The sequence below is a fragment of the Bos mutus genome, chromosome 2, assembly GCF_027580195.1.
Source record: "Bos mutus isolate GX-2022 chromosome 2, NWIPB_WYAK_1.1, whole genome shotgun sequence".
Taxonomy (NCBI): domain Eukaryota; kingdom Metazoa; phylum Chordata; class Mammalia; order Artiodactyla; family Bovidae; genus Bos; species Bos mutus.
The window spans coordinates 121,003,659-121,030,749 of record NC_091618.1 but is presented as its reverse complement, the minus strand read 5'-3'; the positions used below and the strand labels follow the sequence as shown (position 1 = coordinate 121,030,749).

Below are 27,091 nucleotides of genomic sequence, written 5' to 3'. Positions count from 1 at the left end.
GGGAACTTTGAGACGCTCCTCCTGCTACCATTAGCTTCTGTCTGACTTTGCTGCCTGCTGAGGCCCAAGGGAAGAATGAGCAGCAAGTGCCTTTCAGAAGTCACTGGTCCTAGGCACCAGCACCGTCGAGCTAGATTCACCACTCAGTGAATTTAACTTCCTCTCCCCAGCGTTTCCTCAGTACAATTATTCTGATGGTATCTACTTATCTGTGTGTATCTCTATATATCTATATTGGCCTGCTGATTTACTTTCCACTCTGCTCCTCTTGCGGAGGACTCGCTTTCCCCGTCTCACCATCCCAAGTTGTCAGTTTCCTATTAATACACTGCTTAAAGTACTGACACTAAGCTCTGACTGAACACGGCAATCATCTGGAGAGCTTTAAAAACTCCTTAAGTCTTGTCCTATCCCCAGAGATTACAATTTCATTGTCTTTGAGTGTAGCCTGGGTATCTGGACTTTAAAAAATTCCCCAGGTAACTCTCATGTGTAGTCATGATTGAGAACCACGGGCCAGCAGCCTCTGCGCTTTCCAAATTAACAGCAAATTCATGAATTTCAGTTATCGTGAAATAGTGCCCCCCTCATTTCCAGGTAACGCTGTATTACAGCAGTAGGCTTTAGGAGAACAAGCTCTGATGCTTGTCATCTCTCTTCGGGGAGGATTAGGTCCAGGCAGAGACAAGGCTGCAGAGGTATCCTGGGGGAACGTGGGACCCTTAATACTTACCTTTATAGAGGCATCTTCCTTTAACCTGCAATGTGGGAGACCTGGGTTCGATCCCTGGGTCAGGAAGATCCCCTGGAGAAGGAAATGGCAACACACTCCAGTATTCTTGCCTGGAAAATCCATGGACTGTGGAGCCTGGTAGGCTACAGTCCATGGGGGTCGCAAAGAGTCGGACACGACTGAGCGACTTCACTTTCTGTCTTTCACTTTCTTCCTTTAACGTTAAATTTGTTAGAACGAAATTTTGTCTATTTGAACCAGGGACTGACTGATCTTTGGCTTTCTCTCAGGGTTTTGGGGATTGAGTTTTCTGTTACCAGCTGCATATAGATTAGCTAACTCTTGAGGGCATGCAAGCCTGGTTATAAAACACGACGTCTGCATTCCAGGGGAGCCCGCGGGAAACCAGGTGAAAAAACAGAGGGCTATGTCCTTGCAATTCAAAGTGTGTTCCGAGGGTCAGCAGCATCACCTGGGAGCTTCCTAAAAACGGCGTCGGGGACCTAGTCCCAGACCAATTCAGTAAGAATCTGCATTTTAACAAGATGGCCGGGGCGGGGGCCGGGAGTACGCCAAGTCCACGTTTGAGAAGCGCCGGCCTATACTTCGGCGGGTAACGTATGCGCAAAATCTCAAGGAACTACAGGGACTAGGCGGAGGGAGCCACTTATTCCTCTTCCAGGACTGGGGTCCTTTCGTAGTGAGTCGCAGCGGCGGGAGGCTGGCGGGCCCAGGTGCCGGACTAGGTCAGGGCGGCCCCGCCTGCCCGCCCCGCCTCCCTCCCGGGTTTCTGCCCCGCGCGCGGTTGCTGTGGCAGCGCGGGACGCCGCCAGAACCCCGGCGGCCGCGGTCTCCACCTCCTCCCTCAGAGGCCTCCGCGGGACCCCGGCTCGGGCCCAGCCCGCGCTCCGCCATGCCCCGGAGGAGGCGCGGGGGCCGGGTGAGCGCCCTGGAGGGCGGCCGGGAGGAGGAGGCGCCCCCGGCGGCGGGTGCCGTGCCGTCGGCGCAGTGGGCGTCCGGGCGGCAGCCCGAGGCGGCGGCCGAGCTGATTCTGCTCCGGGGCATCTTCGAGATCGGGAGGGACAGCTGCGACGTGGTGCTGAGCGAGCGGGCCCTGAGGTGGCAGCCCATCAGACCCGAGCGTCTCACAGGTGCGTGGTCCTGGTCAGAAGGTCCCCGCGCCTTCTCCTCCTTCTCCCGGCCTCACACCCTCCTCCCGGCGCCGTCCCTCCGCCTCCCGCAAGCTCCTCCTCTGTCCCAGCGGGCGACCGCGTCCCCAAGCCTCCACCTCCTCCCTCCAGACCCGGGGAGCCCGAGCCGCCCCCCCGGGGCCTCTGCCTGCCCGCTCCTGCCGCCTGGGTTGCCGTCCCGGGACCCACGTCACACTCCGCCCCCCTCCCCCGAGCCCCCCAAAGGGCTGCTGCTGCTGCTGCTGCTAAATCGCTTCAGTCGTGTCTCACTCCGTGCGACCCCATAGACAGCAGCCCACCAGGCTCCACCGTCTCTGGGATTCTCCAGGCAAGAATACTGGAGTGCTGTTTTCCAAATGCGGGAAGGTAACCCACGTCTCCCCTCCATGTCCGAGTTTTGCTCAACTGCTTACGGCGACGCTGCAAGTATAAGCGTTTTAAAGTATACCTACACGTGGGTTGCGAATCCAACTTTCGTTTTGCTGACTTCTGAAAATTTTACTTGAGCTTTTGGTCCCTCTGGACTTTTCCATCCCTCACATTCCTTGCCATTGTCTCGAATCAAGTCCAAGTTCTAGAAGCTTTTGTTGGTTAATATGGGCTTTAGAATCATCGTGTTGTTTAGGAGTACTTGCCTTTTAACCTAAACTATTTAGAGAGTGTTATCAATCTGTACAATAGAAGTGTTTCAAGACTTAGTCTGGAGATGATGTAGGGGAAGCCTTGGGATGTAGTAAACATTTCTTCTAAATGATAACTTCGGAAATTAAAAAAAATATGCCTTCCCCTTGTTGGAAAACAAGACACAATGTGCTTTTTACCTTAAAGACTAGAGAAACGTCACTATTTTACAGTTTCTCGTACAAAAACCTAGCAAAACGGACCAGTCAGGGACTCAGAGCTCATTCTGATAGGCAGTTTCTGCTGCACTTGAGGTGCTCGCCTCAGTTCAGTTCAGTCACTCAGTCGTGTCTGACTCCTTGCGACCCCATGGACTGCAGCACGCTGGCCTCCCTGTCCATTGCCAACTCCCAGAGTTTACTCAAACTCATGTCCATTGAGTCAGTGAGGCCATCCAACCATCTCATCCTCTGTCATCCCCTTCTCCTGTCTTCAATCTTTCCCAGCCTCAGGGTCATTTCCAGTGAGTCAGTTCTTTGCATCAGGTGGCCAAAGGATTGGAGTTTCAACTTCAGCCTTAGTCCTTCCAATGAACATTCAGGACTGATCTCCTTTAGGATGGACTGGCTGGATCTCCTTGCAGTCAAAGGGACTCTCAAGAGTCTTCTCCAACACCACAGTTCAAAAGCATCAGTTCTTTGGTGCTCAGCTTTCTTTATAGTCCAACTCTCACATCCATACATGACCACTGGAAAAACCATAGCCTTGACTAGGTGGACCTTTGTTGGCAAAGTAATATCTCTGCTTTTTAATATGCTGTCTAGGTTGGTCATAATTTTTCTTCCAAGGAGCAAGTGTCTTTTAATTTCATGGCTGCAGTCACCATCTGCAATGATTTTGGAACCCCCAAAAAGAAAGTCTGCCACTGTTTCCCCATCTATTTGCCATGAAGTAATGGGACCAGATGCCATCATCTTACTTAACTGAAACTGCCTTTGACTTTAATTTAAAATGTTTTCAGGTGTGTTGAAAAAGCAAGGTGGGGTATTTTCTACATCTTTGAGTTAAAAACTAGGGATATGGGCATAGAATTCTGTTTAAGTCTGTTGAATTTGGGGGACATAGAAGTTTACCATTAGAGCTTAAATTGGCCTACATGGGTCTTTTTAATCTACAATGAAGCTGAAATACTATAGGAATAAAGTGAGACCTTGCGAAATGAGGTATTCAAATCTGTGTTGCAATAGTGGTATGTATGAAGCAGTAAAATGCTCTTTTATATACGGAGAGCTGGTGGAGGAAAAGAGGCTGAATTAGTATTCCTGGCTGTTTAAAAGCCATCCGGACAGTTATAACTCTAAAGGTAGCAAGTGTTGATCTTTGATTTTGACCTAAAACATGTTGGTTTTCTTTGCCTTCATTTAGCTGCACCATCTTTTCTTTGTAACTAACACCTAGTTTGCAAATATCACTTGGGGCCCCTGAATATTGGAGGTCCAAAAGCTTAGTTATTAAACCATTGTTTTACTTAATAAAATAAGAGTGGGAAAAGTAAAATAAGAGATATGTTTAAATGTGAGAAATATTCTCTGTCGTGGAATTAGCCTAGTTGAGTGTGATGGAAGACAAGTGAAATTGGTTGAGGAAATGGAGGAAAACTACAGCCATATCTGGAAGGAGGTGGTGTGGGAGGACATTGGGGGCAGATTATGTCCCTTGCTGGCCAGTGCCTGGCTGTTCCAGGAAAGGGTGGGGGTGGGGTTGGATTGCTGCTGGGCATTATTATTATAGGAGATGTTTGCAAAACCATTCAGTTTTTAAAACTCGTAGTGCCTTAGTGGTTTTTTTTTTTTTTTTTAATAGACTTTATTTTTAGAGCAGTTTTAGGTTCAGGGCAAAATTAAGCAGAAGGTGTATATATCCTCTGCTCCCCACAATGCATAGCCTCCCCAATTATAAGTATTTCCCACCAAGGTCGTACCTTTTCCCACCAAGGTTGTATCTTTGCTAAATCTGATGACCCTACATTGACATCATTATCATCCAGAGCCCATAGTTTACATTAAGGTTCACTCTTAGAGTTCTGCATTCTCTGGGTTTTGCCTTATTTATAATGACATGTAGTAGGATTCTTCAGAGAATGAGAACTGTGAAAATATATATATGTGTGTATGTGTTTATATACACACACAGACAATACAATGTGTGTGTATATTTATATTATTTGAGATTTATTATGGGAAAATATGAAATTGATTATGGCTTCCCTGGTGGTTCAGACAGTAAAGAATCCACCTGCAATATAGGAGACCAGGGTTCAATCCCTGGGCCAGGAAGATCCCCTGGAGAAGGGAATGGCTACCCACTCCAGTATTCTTGCCTGGAGAATTCCATGGATAGAGGAGCCTGGTGGGCTATAGTCCATGGGGTTGCAAAGAATTGAACATGATTGATTGACTAACACACGCATTATAGGAATTGGAGATTATGGAGGCTGAGATATGCCGTTCTTTGCCATTTGCAAAGTTCAGAACCAGGAAAACTGGTTGTATAATTCAGACCAAACTGGAATCCCTGAGGACCCGGGGAGCTGATGGTGTAGCCCCTAGAGATGGGATCTACCTGGAGAAGAGGGAGGATGATCAGAAAATCTGTTTTGTTTACACTCAGCACTTTGAAGAGTGCCTGACATATGAACATTTGTTCCATGAATGAATTTGTTAACTAGTCTCATGAACTTCAGCTTTGCCCATTGCTTTGTAATCTGATTACTACATTGCTACTTAATAACTTTTCATCACCTGTAGCAATATCCCCTAGCCCTTTTGTTAAAGCATTAGAACTCTTTTTACAAAAACATTCTTCAGCTAATGTGGGCCCACTTCTCCACTGTGAGCATTGTGGTCAGATGCTCAGCTGTAGGATGGAAAAGAAAGCAATCTATGACTAGGGCATGGATTGACCAGGCTGTCACATCTGTAATACAAACTGTATACACAAAAGGGCAGCATCTGCTCAGAAAACTTCATTATTGCTTGCAGTGGTGCCTCAATGATCTTTTTATCGGAATCTCTAATTATGGTCATTTTATTTATGGAATCATGCATTTATTCATGTTAATTACCAAGTTAGCTGTCTGTGCCCTAGGGTAGTGTGAAATCCTGAAGAAATGGAAGAGGGGTCAGGTGAGGATTTTCAGGTCAAATGAGAAAGGTCAGGCATGTTTGGGTCACAAGACCCTATAGGCGGAGCAGGCTGCAGTGTTAGCCCCCAGCATGGTGCCTGGGACCAGGCGTAAGGTGTCAAAAATTGAGAGCTCAGAAAGGGAATGTGGGCAAATGCCGCGAACCAATATGTGTGCTTTGTCACTTAGTCCTTAGCTTATCTTGTGACTGGACCAGATGTTTTCAGAGTTCAACATTTTCAAAATGATTGCTGATGGCCTGTGGGCATGATTCTAGATCTCAATCAGGGACAAACTTCTAGCAATATGTGCTTAACAAGTGGTAAACTCCTATTTGAAATGTTAGAAGGAAGCGGAAAAGTACACTCATTTTTGTGCATCCTCAATGCAGGATCTGCTTACTGAACTGTAGATTTGGTTATGAGGTTTTCTCATAAAGGAAAATCGACTCCTAGGGAGAGTTAACAATTGGCAGGATTAGACTATATAAAGCTCTTTTATATATATATATATATATACACACATACACACACACACATACACATATACACACACATATATATACATATGTATGAAGTACATATATATGAAGCTGATATGAAATACACTTCAGAATGATCAATTTAGGGATCTCTATGACCAGAATGCCAAATGCCCACAAGTCTTTCTCTGCTGTCTCACATTGGGCACCTTTATCATTACTAACGAATAGCACTTTGAAGTATGGAAAACACGACAGGATATTCTACAGGCTCTCTACTCCAGCTGTCTGCAGTTTCCCATCTGGTGAAGGAAAGGTTTCAGGAGTGGGCACCAAGAGACCTGAGGTCCTGTCTGCACCTAAGGGTGTAACTGATTCAAGGCAAGTTATTTAACCCCTTTAAATGACAGTTTATTCATCTGCAAAATGAAGCATTTGCATTATATGATCTCTAAGAATCGTCAACTCTGAAGCTGCATTTTATAGAAAATATCCGTTTTTATAGGCTTTTGATGTTAGGACATTGTAATAAATCTGAATAAGGTTTCAATGATCAACTTCCTGGATGTGTGGAAGTTGTATTTTACAACAAAGCTTCATAGCCCTAATGAATTTCTAATTGAAATAACTACGTGGAAAATATGGGCCAAGTTTCTTGCTCCCCTTCCCTGGCTTCAAGGCCAGATAAGGAGAGGTGGACTGTTACCTCAGCACAGATTCTGTCTTTGGAAAGAAAGAAACCATTTTCTGATAGAAAATCATGGGTCAAGGCTAGTCTTAAGCAGATTTTTCATGATGGACAAAAGGACTAGCTTAGCCTTTCTTCAACTTCATTTCCTGTACCCTCTTACTAAATTCCTGGGCAAGGATCTTACAATATGCTTGATTATCATGAAAATATTATGTTTTAAGGCTTCAAATCTTAATTATGGTTTACAATTCTCTTGTTATTCTTAGACTTTCTACCTCACATTACACCATTTCATGTTGTGTTTTTCAAAGGGTTATTCCTTCCATGCCCTTGAGCTCAGCTGAATTAGAGAAATAACCAGAAAATCTGAAAAGGGTGGGCTTCATAATAAGATCTTGGAAGTGTTTCTTTTTTTGAGGGAGCTAATGATTTTCTCATGCTTTAAGTTTACATAAACATTTGTTAGGAACTTTTCAAGATGACAGGTAATGTGGAAAAATGTGAAAATGAGAAAAACCCAGTCAATTTTAAAACAACAAGAGTTAGTGATTACTGGGACTTAGCAGAGCTGGGTCCATTCTAAGTATTAATCTGCCTAAGCCGTTTGGGAACAGATGTACGTGAAACGGATCCTGGGCTCTGTTGTGTACATCCAAAGTGAGACATCTGTTGGTGAACCGTTGGTCAGGAATAATGAAAGTAGGGGTTAACCCCCAAAATGACCCATTACTCACGTAAATTATTAAAGGACTAATTAGTAAAACACAGTGCTTTGATTCATCAGTCTACATATGAAGAAGAAAAAAAAAATCTTCTTTAAAAAAATTAGTGTGTTCCTAAGATGTCAAAATTGAAGGACTTTTTAAAAGATGGGTGTGAAAAATCAAGCTTAGCAAGGAACTGCATATGATGTTTATAAAGTTGTTAAATACTTTGACAGTCCTGTTAACCTATTGTGTAAATACTGTATAAAGCACATGTTGTAAAAATACTTAGCTTTTTCTTAACGTACATTAGTCCACACAGAAAAACAAAATATAGAATGAATCTCTAAGTATGGCTGTTCTGTTAAAATTTCTGTGCCGATCGAATGCTCTGTATCTACACTGTCCAATATGCTCACCACCAGCCCCCTGTGACTGCTGAGCACTCAAAACATGGCTACTGTGAGGAACTGAATTTTAAATTTTATTTAATTTTAATAAATTTAATAGCCACATGCAGCTAGTGGTGATCAGATTTTAAAACACAGCTCTAATACACAGACATACGAAGAGTTGAAAACGTTTATTACTTTGATTCCCAGGCATGGGTTTTCATCTTTATTTCTATAGTAAGGTATAGTTTTCAAATAGTTAATCTCAACATAGGACTGAATTACCATCCAATCTGAGCTGCTGGTTTAAAGATAGATCTCTGAGTCCAGAGATTCCCAAGTGGCAGAACCTTTTAACATATTTTGTGACCCCCAAAACATGCTTTTATTTGTTATTATGAATTAATTGGCTGATAACATTTTGTCTGTAAAAAACCATTGTTTTATTGCTCATGTCATGACTTACTTAAATTGATTGGTTTCTTACTATAATGATTGTGGGTTTGAAACAGCTGTCCTCACCTGTGTACACTGACCCCATGAAAGTCTGCATCCTGGTGGTGTTCCTAAATACACCACAGCCATGTGGCACCATATGAAGACAAGCACTTAAAAGAAACTTCTCTACTTTTGTGTCCCCTTCCTCTCACTCCTCCTCCGTGAGGGGGTATGTAGGGTCACCACTAACACAGAAACATGCTCCTAGAAGTGGTACTTGCATTGAAGGCAAGGGATGTACAAACTCAATATGGGGATGGACTGGATCAAGGTCAGTAAACCAGAGAGGCTGATTCATGTGGGATCTGCTGGAGTGGGAGGACCTACAGTGAATTGCAGGAGTATGGAGCTAAAGAATCAAAGAGCCATGGCAGTAAATAATCGGGATCGATGGGTAGCTTGGGTACACAGGAAGATGCTATTGCCTAGACTGGGCATTTCTGTGGTCTCTGTAAATTGGGAAGGTGAACCATCTTTGTTCAAAGGGCCAGGGATGTAGAAGACGTAATTCACTGTGATCTAAATACTAGAATACTCATTTTGAGTCTTATCCCTAATCCTGCCTTGTTCATTACTTGACTAGGTTATTTGATTACATTTCAAATATTGACAAGTCTATAAGCATCATCAAAGTCCTCAACATAGTCCTCGCCAATGCTTTCCATGTGACTGTATTCCTGCTGAATTTTGAAAGTACTGTGCCCGTGATGGGGTAGTGTGTGCTGGGCAAGTGAGTTCTGGTCATGTATGTAGTGAGCAAAGGGAAGGCACTCTTGGTAGCCATGGCTGTTTATATGCTTTTATGTTTTCCAAAGTCAGTATGTATTGAGATAAGAGGGAAAGGAGGGAGGGAAGTGACGTTTGAGGGAAATTAAACCTTCTGCTGACTTTTAGCCTGTAAACCAGAAGTTGAAGACCCTCAGGGTAATGGGTAACAGAATCCAGAGACAGGGAGGCAGGCAAACAGGTGGACAGGTATGGATATATTAAAAACAGCTGACATAGTGCTATGGACTTACGCTAAGCCTACAGGTAAGTCTTAAATAATGTACCAGCTGACATTAGGGAGTTCCTATATATACATTCCAAGATTTTCATCAGGAACAGTGTTCTGGAAACTACCACTGTTGCTCTGGATCCATGTCCAGTGTTTGATTGAAAATGCATGCCTGCTCGGTCGTGTCTGGCTCTTTCTGACCTATGGACTGTAGCTTGCCAGGCTTCTCTGTCCATGGGTTTCTCCAGGCAAGAATACTGGAATGGGTAGCCGTTTCCTCCTCCAGGGGATCTTCCTGACCAAGGGTTCAAACCCACATCTCCTGCATTGCAGGAGGACTCTTTACTGCTGAAAATAGTGAACGTTTAGTCCTGTATGAAGTATATTGTCTTGTTTAATCTTCCCAACAAGACTGCGTAGTTCAGATAGGATTTTTATTTCTGGGACCCAGAGATGACCTTTCTTGCCCAAGGACATGCTGGTGATGGAGTTGCTGGGATGCCAGGCCAGGCAGCCTGACTCCAGAGTCCACACTGTACCCAGGAGGTTATGCTGCTCCCTCAGTTCAGTAGGAAAGAGTTCTTCCTAACACCTTCAAGAGTCTATGTTATGTCAGAGTAAGTGGGTAGCATCATGGTTCAAACCAAAATAACAAGCCTTACTACGACAAGAGTATCTGGTTTTTTCAGGCCTTCATGACAGTTCCACCGTAGAGAGCATATTCCATTGCTTTCACTTATAATTCCTGAGTAAATGACCAAATGAAAGTTTTTAAAGCCCAATATTTTTATTATAGGAAACATCAAACATAGCCAGATGTAGAAAGAATAATATAATAAGCCTTCATGTTCAATCCAGTGAGGACGAGGCTCAATGTGACATGTTCTTGACTTTGAATGGTTTTCAAGGTCAGTCTTGTTCCATTCATGCCCTAACCACTTCCCTCCTTTGTTTGGAATAGTTGGGAGCAATTCCTAGATATCATAGAATTGCTTCTATAGATATCTTACATGTATCTCTAGAAGATTAGGATTAAAAAAGCATAGAACACAATATAATACACAGTATAGTCACTATTCCAATATAAAATAATCCTGTGTCCTTAAATATACAGGTAGTGTTCATTGTCTTCTATTGTTTCTCTTTCCCTTTTCTAAATCTAAATCAACATTTAAATAAGATCCATGTTGCAGTTGGTTGCTGTGTCTTTATATCTTTGATTCCACAGATTCCTCTCCCTTTAAAAATGTTTTCCTTGCTAGTGTTTTCTGGGCAAACTAGGTTGTCTGGACTGCAGTTTTTCACAGGAAAATGAAAGTTTCGTTGTAGGGGTAACTGTCTGTGAAAAACGAAAGGGGCAGGAAGCGTGTTGGGAGGGATAACCTCCAGGCTGTGATACTAGTTTGACTCCTGTAAAGAGGGCTGAAGCAGGCAGGGGCGGGGACAACCTCAGCCTATCGTGCTTATCTGAAAAGACTGCTCCTTAGGAGTCCTGCTTTAGGTGGTGCTGGGATTCAGTTGCCCAATCCTGCCTGACTCATTGTGACCTCATGGACTGCAGCTCTCCAGGCCTCCCTGTTCCTCACCATCTCCCAAAGTTTGCCCAAGTTCGTGTCCATTGCATTGGTGATGTCTTCTAGCCATCTCATCTTCTGATGCCTCCTTCTCTTCCTGCCTTCAATCTTTCCCAGCATCATAGACTTTTCCAGTGAGTCAACTGTTAGCATCAGATGACCAAAATACTGAAGCTTCAGCTTCAGCATCAGTCCTTCCAGTGAATATTCAGGGTTGATCTCTGTAAAGATTGACTGGTTTGATCTTGCTGTCCAAGGGACTCTCAGGAGTCTTCTCCAGCGCCACAGTTTGAAGGCATCAATTCTTTGGCGCTCTGCCTTCTTTACAGTCCAGCTCTCACAACCATACGTGACCACTGAGAAGACCATAGCCTCGACGGTTTAGGTTTGTCATAACTTTCCTGCCAAGAAGCAAATGTCTTCTATTTCACGGCTGCAGTCACCACCCACAGTGATTTTAGAGTGCAAGAAGAGGAAATCTGACACTACTTCCACCTTCCCCCCCTCTATTTGCCATGCACTAATGGGGCCGGATGCCATGATCTTAGTTTTTTTTTTAATAGTTTTAAGTCGGCTCCTTCACTCTCCTCCTCATCAAGAGGCCCTTTAGTTCCTCTGCGCTTTCTGCCATTAGGTGGTAACATCTGCATATCTGGGGTTGTTGATGTTTCTCGCTTCTGTCTTGACTCCAGCTTCTAACTTATTCAGCCTGGCATTTCTCATGATGTGCTCAGTGTGTAGGTTAAACAAACAGGATGACGGCAGACCGTCCTATTGTGCCCCTTCTCAATCTTGAACCAATCAGTTGTCCCATACCTGCCTTAGGTGGAAGTGGCCAAATCTGTGTGTTCAGTCACAGGCTGGGGGCTGCCTGAGAAGAGTGAAGTTAAGGTGGGTCCTAAAGGTACCAATATCAATAACCTCAGATATGCAGATGACACCACCCTTATGGCAGAAAGTGAAGAGGAACTACAAAGCCTCTTGATGAAAGTGAAAGAGGAGAGTGAAAAAGTTGGCTTAAAGCTCAACATTCAGAAATCGAACATCATGGCATCCGGTCCCATCACTTCATGGGAAATAGATGGGGAAACAGTGTCAGACTTTATTTTTCTGGGCTCCAAAATCACTACAGATGGTGACTGCAGCTATGAAATGAAAAGACGCTTACTCCTTGGAAGGAAAGTTATGATCAACCTAGATAGCATATTCAAAAGCAGAGACATTACTTTGCCAACAAAGGTCCGTCTAGTCAAGGCTATGGTTTTTCCTGTGGTCATGTATGGATGTGAAAGTTGGACTGTGAAGAAGGCTGAGCACTGAAGAATTGATGCTTTTGAACTGTGGTGTTGGAGAAGACTCTTGAGAGTCCCTTGGACTGCAAGGAGATCCAACCAGTCCATTCTGAAGGAGATCAGCCCTGGGATTTCTTTGGAAGGACTGATGCTGAAGCTGAAGCTCCAGTCCTTTGGCCACCTCATGCGAAGAGTTGACTCACTGAAAAAGACTCTGATGCTGGGAGGGATTGGGGGCAGGAGGAGAAGGGGACGACAGAGGATGAGATGGCTGGATGGCATCACTGACTCGATGGACGTGAGTCTGAGTAAATTCCGGGAGTTGGTGATGGACAGGGAGGCCTGGCGTGCTGCGATTCATGGGGTCGCAAAGAATTGGACATGACTGAGCGGCTGAACTGAACTGAAAGGTACCAGTAGCTGGAGGTTGTTGCCTAACTTCATTCATTGCAGCAGAGAAGCAAGTTTTTTCTTAAAGGGAAAAATCACAGCAGCCACTGTGACCAGTTAGGCTTATTATTATCATTATGAACTCAGTTATTTAAATATATTTCAATTCATAGCAGTGACACTTCTTACTAATGCTCAAATTGCCCCGATTCTGTATTTTTGGACCAATGGGAACCACTTTGCACTGATTTCTGAGGCCTTTTGACATTTTCTTAGATGTCTCTGTTCGCTCCCTTGCTTTCTGAAATGGCAATATATTCTAGGCCCGTTTTGAACGTTTCATGCCTATCATCAAGGATGCCTGATTTCTTAAACTGAGTTATGGTATTTAGAGATCACAATTTGAGCCCCAGGTGTGCTCATTGCTAGTACTTTCCTTATATAGTCCTATTTCCTAGGTTTTTCTGAAAGCAGAGCTAGGAAGCATGATTTTTTTTTTCCCCTAAAGAATAGATGCACTATGGAATTATGCTGGTATCTCCAGTAAAAGTTCAAGATTAAAAGTTTTTATTTCTCTCTTTGTTCCTACCCTTAAAATTCTGTGTTCCAACTGCAATAATATCGTTACTGCTTTGCAATAAATGTAGATCACAGAATAATAACACCAGTGCTACTGTCAACAATGTAATTAATGAGAGCCAGCCATTTAAGATCATTCTGTAATAATTTTATTTTTGTTGCTTTTAGGGACATAGCACTTAGAGTACGTGCTGTACTTAGTCGCTCAGTGGTGTCCGACTCTATGCGACCTCATGGACTGTAGCCCACGAGGTACCACTGTCCATGGAGATTCTCCAGGCAAGAATACTGGAATGGGTTGCCATGTCCTCCTCCAGGGGATCTGCCTAACCTGGGGATTGAACCCAGGCCTCCCACATTGCAGATGAATTCTTTACCATCTGAGCCACCAGGGAAGCCCAAGAATACTGGAGCAGGTAGCCTATCCCTTCTCCAGGGGAGCTTCCTGATCCAGGAATTGAACCAGGGTGTCATGCATTGTAGGCAGATTCTTTACCAGCTGAAGTACCAGGGAAGCCCAGAGTATGTGCTGTGTGTAGTCAGATTATTATTATTATTTTTTAATGGCTGTATATTTTATAATCTTATTTATTTTTGGCTGTGCTGGGTCTTTGTTGCTGCATGCAGATTTTCTGTTGTTGCAGTGAATGGGGGCTACTCTCTAATTGCGATGTGCGAGCTTCTCATTGAAGTGGTTTCTCTCGTTGTAGAGCATGGGCGTTAGGGCACATGGGCTTCAGTCGTTCCCTCATGATATGTGGGATTTTCCTAGACCAGGGATTGAACCTGTGTCCCCATTGGCAGGCAGATTTTTAACTGCTGGACCACGAGGGAAATCCCCAAATGACTGTGTTCTAAAGACAGTTGGAATCAGTCCTATCTGTGATGTTATACTTCCAACTCAATATGCAGAATTATTTGTTTCATTTTTGCTTTTATTTTTGGGCATTGCTCTTTTTAGTCCTATTTTGTAATTATGTAAAATACTTACATGGTTCCAAAATCAAATCCACTAAGCAAGCTATACTCTAGGAAGCACAATTTTTGTCTGTGTCCCTTCTACCCTTTTCCTTCCTTCCTATTATTGGTAAACCTTTTAATTTTTTTGGTTTATTCCTAGATAAGCAAACATATACATATATTTTTTTACTTACCTCACCCTACCCATCTTCTTAAGTGCATGGGAGTGTACCATATATGCTTTTTTCCACTTTGATTTCTTTTTGAATTAACAGTATTCCCGATGTATCACTTGGTAGAGGTATGTAGTGAGGGTCCTCATTTCCTTTTGTATCTGCACAATAATCTGTCGTGTGCTTTAGTTTACTAAACCTTCTCTCTGTTGAAGGACATGGGTGGTTTCCAGTCATTTTTGCTATTGTAAATAGTGGTGTAATTAAAAACTTATCATATCTTTGTTTAAAGTGTATTTTTGGAATAGATTCCTACAAGTGGGACTGTTGACTCAATAAATACCTTATATAATTTTTTAATGTATGTTAAGTCGATTCAGTCATGTCCAACTCTTTGTGATGCTATGGACTCCAGGTTCCTCTGTCCACGGGATCCTCCAGGCAGGAATACTGGAGTGGGTTGCCATGCCCTCCTCCAGGGGATCATCCTCACCCAGGGATTGAACCCATGGGTTTCTTATGTCTCCTGCATTGGCAAGTTGGTTCTTTACCACTAGAGCCACCTGAGAAGTCTATTTTTTTTTTTTTAATAACCTGACTTTTTAGAGCAGTTTTCATTTCACAGCAAAATTAGTGAAACGTACAGAGGTTTCCCGTCTACTTCCTGCCTACATAATTTTGCCAAATATTTCCAAGTCCCTTGAGAAAGATTGTGTTATTTTGCTTTTCTATCATCATCGTAGGAGGGCACCTGTTTCTGTGTCATTTCTTCAAAAGATATATTGTCAGACATTGTTTTAAAAAAACAGAGATAAGAAATGGTATCTCATCATACTTTTAATTTTTATTTTTCTCATAAATCATTCATGTTTTTAGCTTATTTCTCCTAATATTGGGGAGCAACAATCATGTGCTAGGTGTCTGATAGGTATAAGGAATGCTACAATCAATTTGTCACAATTTTTGCTTTAAAGTATTCACAATCTGCAAAGAGGCTTATCAGCAAAATAACTGGGTGATCTGTTTTATGTGCACTTGAAGTATTACTTACAGGGAATTATAAAGAACCACGGAAGTGTAGCAAAAGGGGAAAATCATTTCGTTTGAGTGGCGGAGGAGGACGTAGGGGAAAGTTGCAGAGAGGTGTAAAGACCTTTAAACATGGCTAGGAGTTGGCAGTACAAAATCATAAGCAAACCATCATAGGAAAATAACATTTTGGAAAAATTTGGCAAGAATGCTTTGACCTCCATGGAAAATAAAGCCATAGCCTGTAGGGAGAGTGCTTTGTGTAAGTCCGTAGTTTGCATAGCACCTTGAGTATCATGCCAGGAAACTGGTGTCTTACCCTGAAGGTTGAGTAAGGGGCGGCAAAGACAAAGTGTCAGAGGATTTCAAGTTTTTGTTTTTTAAAGTAGGTGAAATTGGGTTTTAGGAAGACAGCCATAGGGGTAGGCTGGATTATAAATGGGGGTAGGTTAGACTGAGGAGCCCATTTCAGTGGCCAGTCCACCAGCAGATCCAGGAGGAGGTGTGTATGTGGCAGGGAGGATGGAGAGGTAAGGTCAAGTGCAAAGGGATATCGGCAAAGATCGAATGTAGAGGATGTGGGGTTTGAGGGGAAAGGAAGGCACAGGGGTGATGCTGAGATTTTTAGCTTGGACAGTGGAATGCATCTTGGACACAGCTAAAATTGCTTTTTTGTTTTGCTGGTCTAAGAATTATGCCACTCGAAATGTATTCTACCAAGCATCAGATATGCTAGGGACTAGCAAAATGTCCAAACAGAAGGGAAACAGAAAGCTTGAACAAAGACGTACACTGGAGAAATTGCTCCTGAAGGATTATAGATTGAACTCTAGTTAGTTTAAGATCTGTGTTTTCCATGAGCCTCGGGCTCTCTTCTTCTGTGCCATTTCTTATTAGGTTGGGGCTACTTGGAAAAAAATAGTTGAAAGCTATTTTCAGAAAACACTTTTCATTAAATATTGGTAAATAAAGTTATGATCTTTGTACAACTGTAATGTTTGGTATTATTGAAATATTAAAAAAATCAGTGAAATAATATTGTCAATTTTTATATGTATAAAAACTGTTTATCATTTTAAACTAAAAACATCCATTTATATCATGAAATCTTTTGTTTAATACAAATAATATTTGTTCCAAATTAAACTTCTAAGCTTGGTAAATGTTCCAGGCACATAATTCAAAGTAGTTTCTAGTGCCCATCTGTGCAGGAAGAATAAGATCAATAAAGTTGAACAACTGTTAGCGTGTATTGGTTTCCTTATATTTTAGGCGTGTTTTTATGTATTGAAAGTGTAAAGGCAAGGTAGTATATGTGTTGTTCTGGTTTTCATTATACATATGAAAACTTGTTACAGTTAAAATCTTGGTGACTATAATGCTATAATGCCTTTTTGAAATCCCATTCATAGCCCACTTAGTAATATTTAAATACTTTAGGGTTTCCCAAGTGGCTCAAAAGGTAAAGAATCTGCCTGCAATGCAGGAGACTTGGGTTTGATCCCTGGATTGGAAAGACCCCCTGGAGAAGGGAATGGCAATCCACTCCAGTATTCTTGCCTGGAAAATTCCACTGACAGAGGTGCCTGGCAGGCTACAGTCCATGGGGTTGCAAAGAGTCGGACATAACTGAGTGGCTAACGTGCACACACACACCCCAAATACTTTAAATAATGTGGATACATTTTTGTCATGAAATGTGATTTATAATATGTTCTTATTTTAAAAGTAGAAATATATTCTTCTCAAAAATCACTATTTTCATTTCTTTGAATTAGCATTTTTCATATTTGGGGGAAAAAAATGTCCTGATACCCTAGCTTCTGAAAGAAAGACAAATCTGTCGTTTTCCAAGTTGTTTGTTTTACACTGGGAGCAAACCTACTCTTTTAATGAATTTCATGTCATGGAAACATCTTCTGGGGGAACCTGTGCATGTGGGCTAAATCACTTCAGTCCTGTCTGATTCTTTGTGATCCCTTGGATTCCTGCCAGGCTCCTCTGTCCATGGGGTACTAAGCAAGTATTACTATTAGCTTCTAAAGTAACTATCTTCATTATTCTAGGGTAAACTGAAGAAAACTCATGTTAGAGACTTGTATAAAGACTTTCATCTTCTTCTTTGGTTAACATTCTGTCTTTATGTGAATCTCAACAAAATCAGTTAAATGGAAACTCTGAAAATTCAAGATAATGTGTATATGTTCAATTTACTGTTAAACGATATTATGCCCTGGATGTAAACTTCTAATTTTATTTTTTCACCTTAATGAAAAGACTGGTCATTGTTGCTGCCGCTGATGCTCTTTTGTCTGCACATACTGTTGCAACATAATGTGTTGTGCATTTGATACGGATATTACCATATTGCCATAAGGAGCTGCTATTATTGTAGACACCAACTGATTCCATGATAGTGTCAGATTTCTTTAACATATGCTTATGTTTTTGTACAAATGACCCCAAGAAACATCTGCTAGTTTTGTGGTGGTATCTACTGTTTCTTTTTCAGAAGTTGACCCGTCAGTCACTTTCTAACGTGAAATCTCCAGTATTTCATTAGAGTAGGCTCACTTTCTGGTGATGTTGATTAAAAAACATTTGGACTCAGCTTTATGACATAATTCAGAAATAAATTGAACTGCCTGTGTACATTATTTTAAAACTCTCTGTTCATGATTGTGTCATTGATACTTTAAAGACGTGCCCTTTTAGTGGGTCTTTTAGCATCCAAAATGTGAGGTCCCAGATCGCTTTCTAATGGTTCTGAAATACATCTTCTAAGTTTACAAAAGTGTGTAGTAGTTGTGGTGTATCATTGGTCAATTCATATCCTTTGCTAATTGCTAATTTTCAATGAATGTGTAAGGGCAGACAAAGGCAAAGGAAATGAAGATTCGACATGGTTGTGAAATCTTTCCTCTAGGAGACTGCAAAACTTCAGAGAACATAAGCCATCGATTCTGTTACAGGTGGGACCCTTTCTTCTACTCGCCTTGATATGACCTTAACTAAGAAACAATGGTCACAGATTCTCATTGTCTGGCATTTTCTTTCCTGCTTTCTTCTCGGTTTTCTCAAGTGTCTTTCTCAAGACAGCTTATTCAAAGAAAGCAATATGATCATGTATTTATGATAAACTTGGAACACAACAAAATGAAAAACAAAATTGTCTTTGAATAGCAATATTTTTCCATGTTTCCCAGTGGAAAGTATATAGATTTTCCCAACTCTATTGTGTTAGAGGACATAATCTATAATATGTTGTATTACCTACATATTTGACCCCAACTCTAAACCTAATAACATAAATATACATGAGGTTTAGTCCTTAATCTCGCTTATGTCAAGATAGTAGCACAAGCTTATTTTATTTTCTACTTGTCTGCTTTCTGTGCATCAGCTGCTGGACTCCTTTAGACTCTAAACACGTCATCATTTATATCTCCGTGCTCATTCAGCAGCCCTTGCCGCTCTTCAGTTCTCTCCTTATCCCTTGGGTGGCTTACATCATTGGATAACCTTCTGTCCCCTGCTTGTCAGCTCTTGGCTGAAACTGAGCTGAGGCCCTTGCCAGGTGCCTTTGGTGCTCGACCTGCTGGGATTCAGCTTTGGCCTTGAAGCTGTCTGTGTGCCTTCCATGCCAAAACTCAGTTCTGGGAGGGGCGACAGGACGACTGCAAGCTTTAGTTGCAGTGATGAAACCTGAATGAGGTTGTACTGAGTGCCTAAACAGCTTTCTCTTAGGTCTGAAATAGGAGAGCTAGGAGCCTCCATGTCCCTTGAGAAAGAAAGATTTCCCTCAGCCTTCTGGGCTCAACACTGAACCATTTAAGTGGGATTGTGGGCTGGACCCAACGAGGAGTATAATTTCCTCGAATGGTGGTTTAGTTTTCTTCTGTGTGTGATGGGAGTAGGACCACCTAAGGGAAGGCCCGTGACTTTTCTTGCCTCTTGGGGGGCTGCCCATTTACTTTCAGTCAGGGCTTCCTACCCTTCTACCCCTCTACCCTGTGCAAGGCACTGAGGAGCCATAGGGATGGGGGAAGATATTCATGAAAAGAGTTTTCAGGTACTGGGTATGTCGGGAGTCCTGTTTAAAGGACAAAGACTACATAGCAATTGTCATTTTAGTACTTATCACTGCCTATCCTTTTTGTTGTTAGTTTTTAGTACAGAAAATTGTGCCTGTACTGTCTTGGTGGAGTGGAGCAGGAAACGAAATCTATTTTCATTAACTTTGTATGGTGCCTGGTGTGATATCATGAACAGGTGGGCTCATAATTGTTTACTTGATGCTCTTTTTAAGAAGTCAATTATGTCATGGGAAATTGAAGAATAGCAAAATTAATTTGTTGAAGCCTTCTATAGGAAATCTTGCGTGCATGCATGTTCACTAGAGAAACATGGGGCTTCTCCCATAAAGGACAGGCTTTGTTTTGTTTTTAGTAAGACACACTCTTCATAATTAAAACAAAATCCCAGTGTTAAGGGATTACTGTTTTAAATAATTGGATTTCTTTCCTTTGTTTCCCTGATCCCTATATATGAGAATAAATCTAATGGTGTCTTCGGCTAATACATATTTCCAGATTAAATAGTTCTGTTAACTACTGAATTTTAATAATGCCTCAAAGTTTACAGATGATAATATAGAAAACCATATAGCATCAGAAACTTATTTTAGATTTGAAAAAGGCAAAGATACAGAAGCTAAGAACAACAGAAGCTGTGGAAACTTTAAATGATATATTGATATTCACTGTAATAAACAAAAATAAGCTGTTTGCATAATTTTCTATAACCCTGCCCTCAAAATATTAAATTTAGTATCATGTATTGTTCCCTGGTGGCTCAGATGGTAAAAGAATCTGCCTGAAATCTGCCAGGAAACCCGGGGTTCGATCCCTGGGTTGGGAAGACCCCTGGAGAAGGGAATGGTTGCCTACTCCAGTATTCTTGCCTAGAAAATTCCATGGACAGAGGAGCCTGGCCAGCTACAGTCCGTGGGGTTGCCAAGAGTCCGACATGACTGAGCGACGAACACTTCACTTCATTTTTAATCTCAGACAAATGATTTCCTGAAATGGTATTTTAATGCCTGAAGATGTTTTAGCTTAAAAATGTGTAGGGTTGAAATGATATAGAAGAAAATAAAAATCTAAATGTCTAGTTGGTACTTTTAGAAAAATTCCTTGGATAAGCTCTGCCGCCTTTCTTTCTCTTCTCTTTTTTGATTGCCACACTCCAGAGCTTTCTTCTGAGACTCTTTAAGTCATGTGTGAGTATAGGAGAGGACAGGCATTAGGGTGAGTGGTAAGAAGGGAGGACATTTTGCCTAAGGCAAAAATCTCTGTCCATATGGGGCCTTCTTAATACCCTCCCTCAGCCCCTTCCATGAGAACTTGAGCTCCCAGGCCAGAGGCTGATTTGGGAGCAGCATTAGCAGGAGATGGGGTGGTAGTGGGGAGGTGAGGAGGTAGATGAAGGGCCGTTTTTCTGCTTTTTTCACTTCTGGGCTTTGGTGAACCTTTTCTTTTTTCTTTATTTTTGGCTGTACCACACAGCATGCAGAACCTCCCAGACCAGGGATCGAACCTGTGTCCCCTGTATTAGAAGCACAGAGTCTTAACCACTGGACCACCAGAGAAGTCCAGAACTTTTTCAAACTGACCTGTTTCTTTACTTAATCCTGAGTCAGTCTTGACCCTTAACTTTCCAAGTATAGCCATATGGGTCCTCCTCAGTTTAGAAGCTCAAGGAAGCAGTGTTTCTAGTTCCAGTACAGAGTTTTAAAGAACCAGTGGGAACAAAAATATCAAGAACTTTTGAGAGATTTTCTATTTGATCCCGCAGGAAGGCAGAAGGCAAAATGAAACATATTGTAAATGATAACTTTCAAATCTTGCACACGTTTCTCAGTGACCCCCATCTGTCATTTCTGGGTTGGGTTGCATCCCTTGCTTATCCTGATTGGTGGTTTAGTTGCTAGGTTGTGTTAGACTCTTTGCGATCCCAAGGACTGTAGCCTGCCAGGCTCTTCTGTCCATGGGATTTTCCAGGCAAGTATACTGGGGTGGGTTGCCATTTCCTTCTCCAGGGGATCTTCCCACCCATGGATTGAACCTGGGTCTCCTGCATTGTGGGTGGACTCTTTACCAACTGAGCCATCAGTGAAGCTATCCTGATTAATTCCCACCAGCACCCCACTCCAGTACTCTTGCCTGGAAAATCCCATGGGTGGAGGAGCCTGGTAGGCTGCAGTCCATGGGATCGCGAAGAGTTGGACACGACTGAGTGACTTCATTTTTCCTTTTCACTTTCATGCATTAGAGAAGGAAATGACAACCCACTCCAGTGTTCTTGCCTGGGGAATCCCAGGGACGGGGGAGCCTGGTGGGCTGCCGTCTATGGGGTCGCACAGAGTCGGACACGACTGAAGCGACTCAGCAGCAGTAGCAGCAAAATAGTTTAGTATCCTCCTAATATAGCTCTTGCTTTCGAATTAATGACAACCTAAGCAGTTATTTAAAGTGTTTTCTCCATTGGCATTCAGTATTCTTCAGTGTTCACATTTGGAAATATTGGAACATAGAAGGAAAAAAGGAAAACGATTCATTTCTCTTGTTTGCTATATTTTGCTTGATGTTGTGGTGGGATACAAGGTCACATGGTGTAGAAAATTTGGAGACTCTGAAGAAGAAATTAAAACTTAAGTTAAAGAAGGATGATATATTAGTCTGTCAGGGCTGCCATAACACAACACCATAGATGAAGCAGTTTGAACAACGGAACTTTACTCTTTTCTTGTGGTTCTGGAGGCTGGAAGTCCAAGATCAAGGTGTTGTCAGAGCTGATTTCTGGTGAGGCCTCGCTCCCTTAGCTCATGGATGGCCACCTTTTCACTGTGGCCTCACATGCTCTTTCCTTTGTGTGCATATGGAGACAGATCGCTAATGTTTCTTTTCTTTTTTTTTAATCATTAATTTTTTTATTTTTAATTAAAGGATGATTAACAAGATAGTGTTGGTTTCTGCCATACATCAACATGGATCAGCCATGGGTACACATATGTCCCCTCCCTCTTGAGCCTGCTGTCTCCCATCTCATTCCACCCCACTTGGTTGCCATGGAGCCCTGGTATGAGTTCCCTGAGTCATACAGCAAATTTCCACTGGCTGTCTATTTTACCTATGTTAGTGTATATGTTTCCATGCTACTCTGTCCATTCATCCCACCCTCTCCTTCTTACACTTCCCCCACTGTGTCCATAAGTTCTGTTCTTTATGTCTTCGTCTCCATTGCTACCCTGCAAATAGGTTAATCAGTACCATCTTTCTAAATTCCATATATATGGATTAAAATACAGTATTTTTTCCTCTTTCTGACTCACTTCACTTTGTATAATAGACTCTGTGTTCATCCACTTCATTAGCCCTGACTCAAATGTGTTCCATTTTATGACTAATACTCCAGTGTATACACAACTTTTTTATCCATTCATCTGTTGAGGGACATCTAGGTTGCTTCTTTGTCCTAGTTATTGTAAATAGTGCTGCATCGAACATTGTGGTGCCTATGTCTTAGTTATGGCTTTCTTAGGGTATATGCCCAGTATTGGGATTGCTGGGTCATATGGTAGTTTTTTTTCCTAGCTTTTAAGGGATCTCCAACCTGTCTTACATAGAAAATATGCAAGCAGCTTATGCAACTCAATAACAGAAAAACAACCCAATGAAAAAGTGTGCAGAAGACCTAAACAGATGTTTCTCCAGAGAAGACATACAGATGGCTAATAAATACATGAAAAGAGGCTCAACATCGGTCATTATTAGAGAAATACAAATCAAAATTACAATATCACCTCACACCAGTCAGAATCAGTTCAGTGGCTCAGTCACGTCCAGCTCTTTGTGACCCCCATGGACTGCAACATGCCAGGCTTCCCTGTCCATCACCAGCTCCCAGAGCTTGCTCAAACTCATGTCCATTGAGTCGGTGATGCCATCCAATCATCTCATCCTCTGTCGTCCCCTTCTCCTCCTGTCTTCAGTCTTTCCCAGCATCAGGATCTTTTCCAGTGAGTCAGTTCTTTGCATCAGGTGGCCAAAGTATTAGAGCTTCAGCTTCAGCATCAGTCCTTCCAATGAATATTCAGGACTGATTTCCTTTAGGATGGACTGGTTGGATCTTCTTGCTGTAAGGGACTCTCAAGAGTCTTCTCCAACACCACAGTTCAGAAGCATCAATTCTTCATCACTCAGCTTTCTTTATGGTCCAACTCTCACATCCATACATGACTACTGGAAAAATCAGAATGGCCATCATCAAAAAATCCCAAAATAGTTAATTCTGGAGAGGGTGTAGGGAAAAGGGAACCCTCTTGCACTGTTGGTGGGAAGGTAAATCTTCCTTTTCTTTTAAGGACACGAGTCCCATCAGACTAGAGACCACTTGCTCCTGTGCTCAATCGCTCAATTGTTTCCAACGCTTTGTGACCCCATGGACTGTAGCCTGCCATGCTTCTCTGTCCATGGAATTTTCCAGGCAAGAATACTAGAATGAGTTGCCATTTCCTACTTCAGGGGATCTTCCCAACCCAGGAATTGAACCCATGTCTCTTGTGTCTCCTGCATTGGCAGGCAGACTCTTTACCATTACCGCCATCTGGGAAGCCCCTAGAGAGCACCCTTATGACTTAATTTAAAGTTAATTACTCCTTAAAGGCCCAAATATAGTCACACTGGGGGGTTAGAACTTCTGCATATGAATTTTGGAGAGACAGAATTCAATCCCAAATAAGTGGGTTTACTATATTACTCCTTTAGCTAAATCTTCTCCAATCCTGAAAGTGGGTTTTACCTCCTTCCCCCAAATTCCTGTTAAAGGCAAGGTGAGGTTTTTTGGTTTGTTTCTTTTTGATTTTTAATATAATGGTTGGGTACATCAAATGATATATAACACTAAGAAATAAGAATTGTTAGAAGAATCGAGTGAGCTAAAACATATTAAAATGGTTTGGAATGATTTTTTTTTTTTAAATTTAAGTAGGTTCCCTCAACTCTAAATCTGTGTGTCTGATATCTCATCAGTCTAAATGAAGTCCAAATAACAATCTTAGTTATATAATAACAAGCTCAGATCTCAAAGATTGTGAAATACATTTGAGTACACCGAGACTCATGAATTTGCGTGTCCTAAAATTTTCTGAAAACACGATGAACTTAGAACTTCAATATTTTTTGTCTATGACTATGAATGGTGAGATATAACTGTGTCTGATCCCCCCCATCCCACTTCCCATTTATTAGGGCTTATTTCAGGTTTTAGTACTGAAATCAGTGTTCACTTTTTATCTTTCTGGTAAACCTTGCCAATAAATATTTGCATATTTGGAAGTTCTCAGGACCATCAGATTGTTGGGCAACCTTAAAAGGTCACACAGAGAAGTGATTTGGGTCGGTAGTCCTCTGCTTTATTTAAGTCTGAACAATTCATTTCTGTGGTACGACCAGAATACTGACCTACATTTGAAAGTGCAGTGCTGTTTTATCTGTTATCTAAATCTGCTGTGCTATAAAAGGGTGAAGCACAGAAAAGAGGTCACCATTATTAATTTCTTTGTTGTCCTGGAGTAAAGGGATTTGTTTTTGGTTTTCATTTGTTTTTGGCTGGATAGTCTGCTTCTGAGAGATAACTGAAGTAGAAACTTCAGTAGAATTCCTATATGAATTTATAGGAAACATAAATCTCAGGATTATTAAGTGGTGATATTTAAAAATGATATAACTTTGGGGCTAACATTTCTCTAAGGGCTAAAATGAGTTAATTCTATTTGGAAATATTTAAATTAGAATTTGCTTTTACTTTTGACAAATACTGCTTTAAAAAATTTCTACTGAATCTTTAAGCTTTTAATATTTTAGCCATTCTCCTGAAGTAGGCATAGAAGCGTGTTTGTACCTTGGTTTAGTAAGCCTCTGAACATGCAAAGCAACAGATGTTATACCCAGCGTAATTATATGTATCCTGGAAACACATCTTTATAGAGTGGGATTGGTCCTTGGGAAAACAAAAATTTGGCAAACAAAGGGCATTAAACTGCTGATCTCAGCAGTAATTACCTGAGAGAGATTATAATAATCTTGTATAGGTAGCAACTACATACATGTATTGGAAAAATAATGTAATTCTAAAATACATTAAAAGGAAAAATGAACTTGTATCAATTTTAGCTCATCTATCCCCTTAAAGAGCAGAAATAGCCCTCATTATTTTTTAGAAAGTTCTTTAAACAACTTTTTGGAAAGTATTTCCAGAATTCCAAATCCTAATATACTAAGGCTTTTGAGAATGTATCTTTTAAAAATATAATGTCCATTGAAAATAGAGTATTTTAAACAAACGAACTGATCCCTGATCTTCAAGTATCCTAGTAACTCTGGATAAATTGGGAGCTATGAGAGCACAGTTACCGAACGAATAGCCATACCAAAGCAATGGTTTCTGTAATTGTGATCTCTTCATTCCAAGGGCATCTTAAAGCACTAATAGGTAAGACAAATAGATAAAAGTAATCAGAGCTCATTTAGTTTCTGTCTCAGAAGGTCTAGAATCATCTGGAAGCCAGTGTGAGAAGCACTGTATTAACGATTTCTTAAATAGTTAGTTACAAGGTTGTGGAGGTCCTTATAAAAATTTCTGAAGTTGATGGTGTCAGTTTTTGAGGTCTGAAGTTTTAAAATAAGAGTTTGTCGATAGTCGTAGTCTAAACAGCAAGTTATCACCAAGATCATCTTTAGTCTTTGTCAAAACCATTGTTTGCCATTCGTGGCATAGAATTGATGAAGAACTTGCATTGTGAGTGGAGCACATAAGCCCTTTCAGGATGAATACAAATTGAACTTGATAGATTTCCCACAATATTTGTGCCTAGAATTAGAGTAGTAGTGACGTGAGTCAGCTGCTGGTAATTTTTTCCTTTGACTATTATTTCTTTTTTCTTCCTTTTTTTCTTAATTTAAAAGATTTTTAAGTTAAATAATGGGAACAGATCTTATTTTTCAATGGCTAAAGCCACAGAAAACAACATTTCATTTAGGGCCCCTGTAGATGCATAATTAATTAAAAATGTTCTGTCTTGATTATGTGATGAAAGTCTAGGTAAGTCTTATTGTTATTTCTAATTTATCTTCCTAATATTGTCTTTATACTCTCAATTTCTGCTTTTCTCCTAACCTATTCCATAAATTTCTTAGCAGATCCTTTGTAACAAGGGAGGTGTTTCCAAGTCTGCTTTAGGGAAGGCAGTCAGGATGCCCACTGATTTTAGGAGCTACCTTTGTAAATTCAAAACAAAGCCAGAGCATTTTTGTATTCTAAGTGGGGGAAGACGCCTACTGTAATCATTCTTTCCTAGTACCATTCTGTTGTACATGCTAGTTTCATGGTTTATCTGATGCAGGTATTTTGTATGGTGACTGCAAGATTTGCTGAATTTGTTCAGGTAATAATAAAATAATAGTTGTAAACACTTGTATGGCACATTGTATGTCCCAGGAACTGTTACCAGAATTTTACATATTAACTCATTAATTCTTCAC

The 27,091-nt window shown here is 41.4% G+C and overlaps 1 protein-coding gene across 1 annotated transcript in view; it reads left to right on the top strand.

Annotated features, from left to right (window-relative positions):
• Positions 1-1,565: 1,565 nt before the first annotated feature.
• CERKL (CERK like autophagy regulator) overlaps positions 1,566-27,091 on the top strand; it is a 136,572-nt gene continuing 111,046 nt past the window's right edge. Inside the window, exon 1 of the mRNA XM_005905943.2 lies at positions 1,566-1,884. Coding sequence (XP_005906005.2) covers positions 1,647-1,884 — 238 coding nt within the window. The 5' untranslated portion in view covers positions 1,566-1,646. The remainder of the gene's footprint in view (positions 1,885-27,091) is intronic.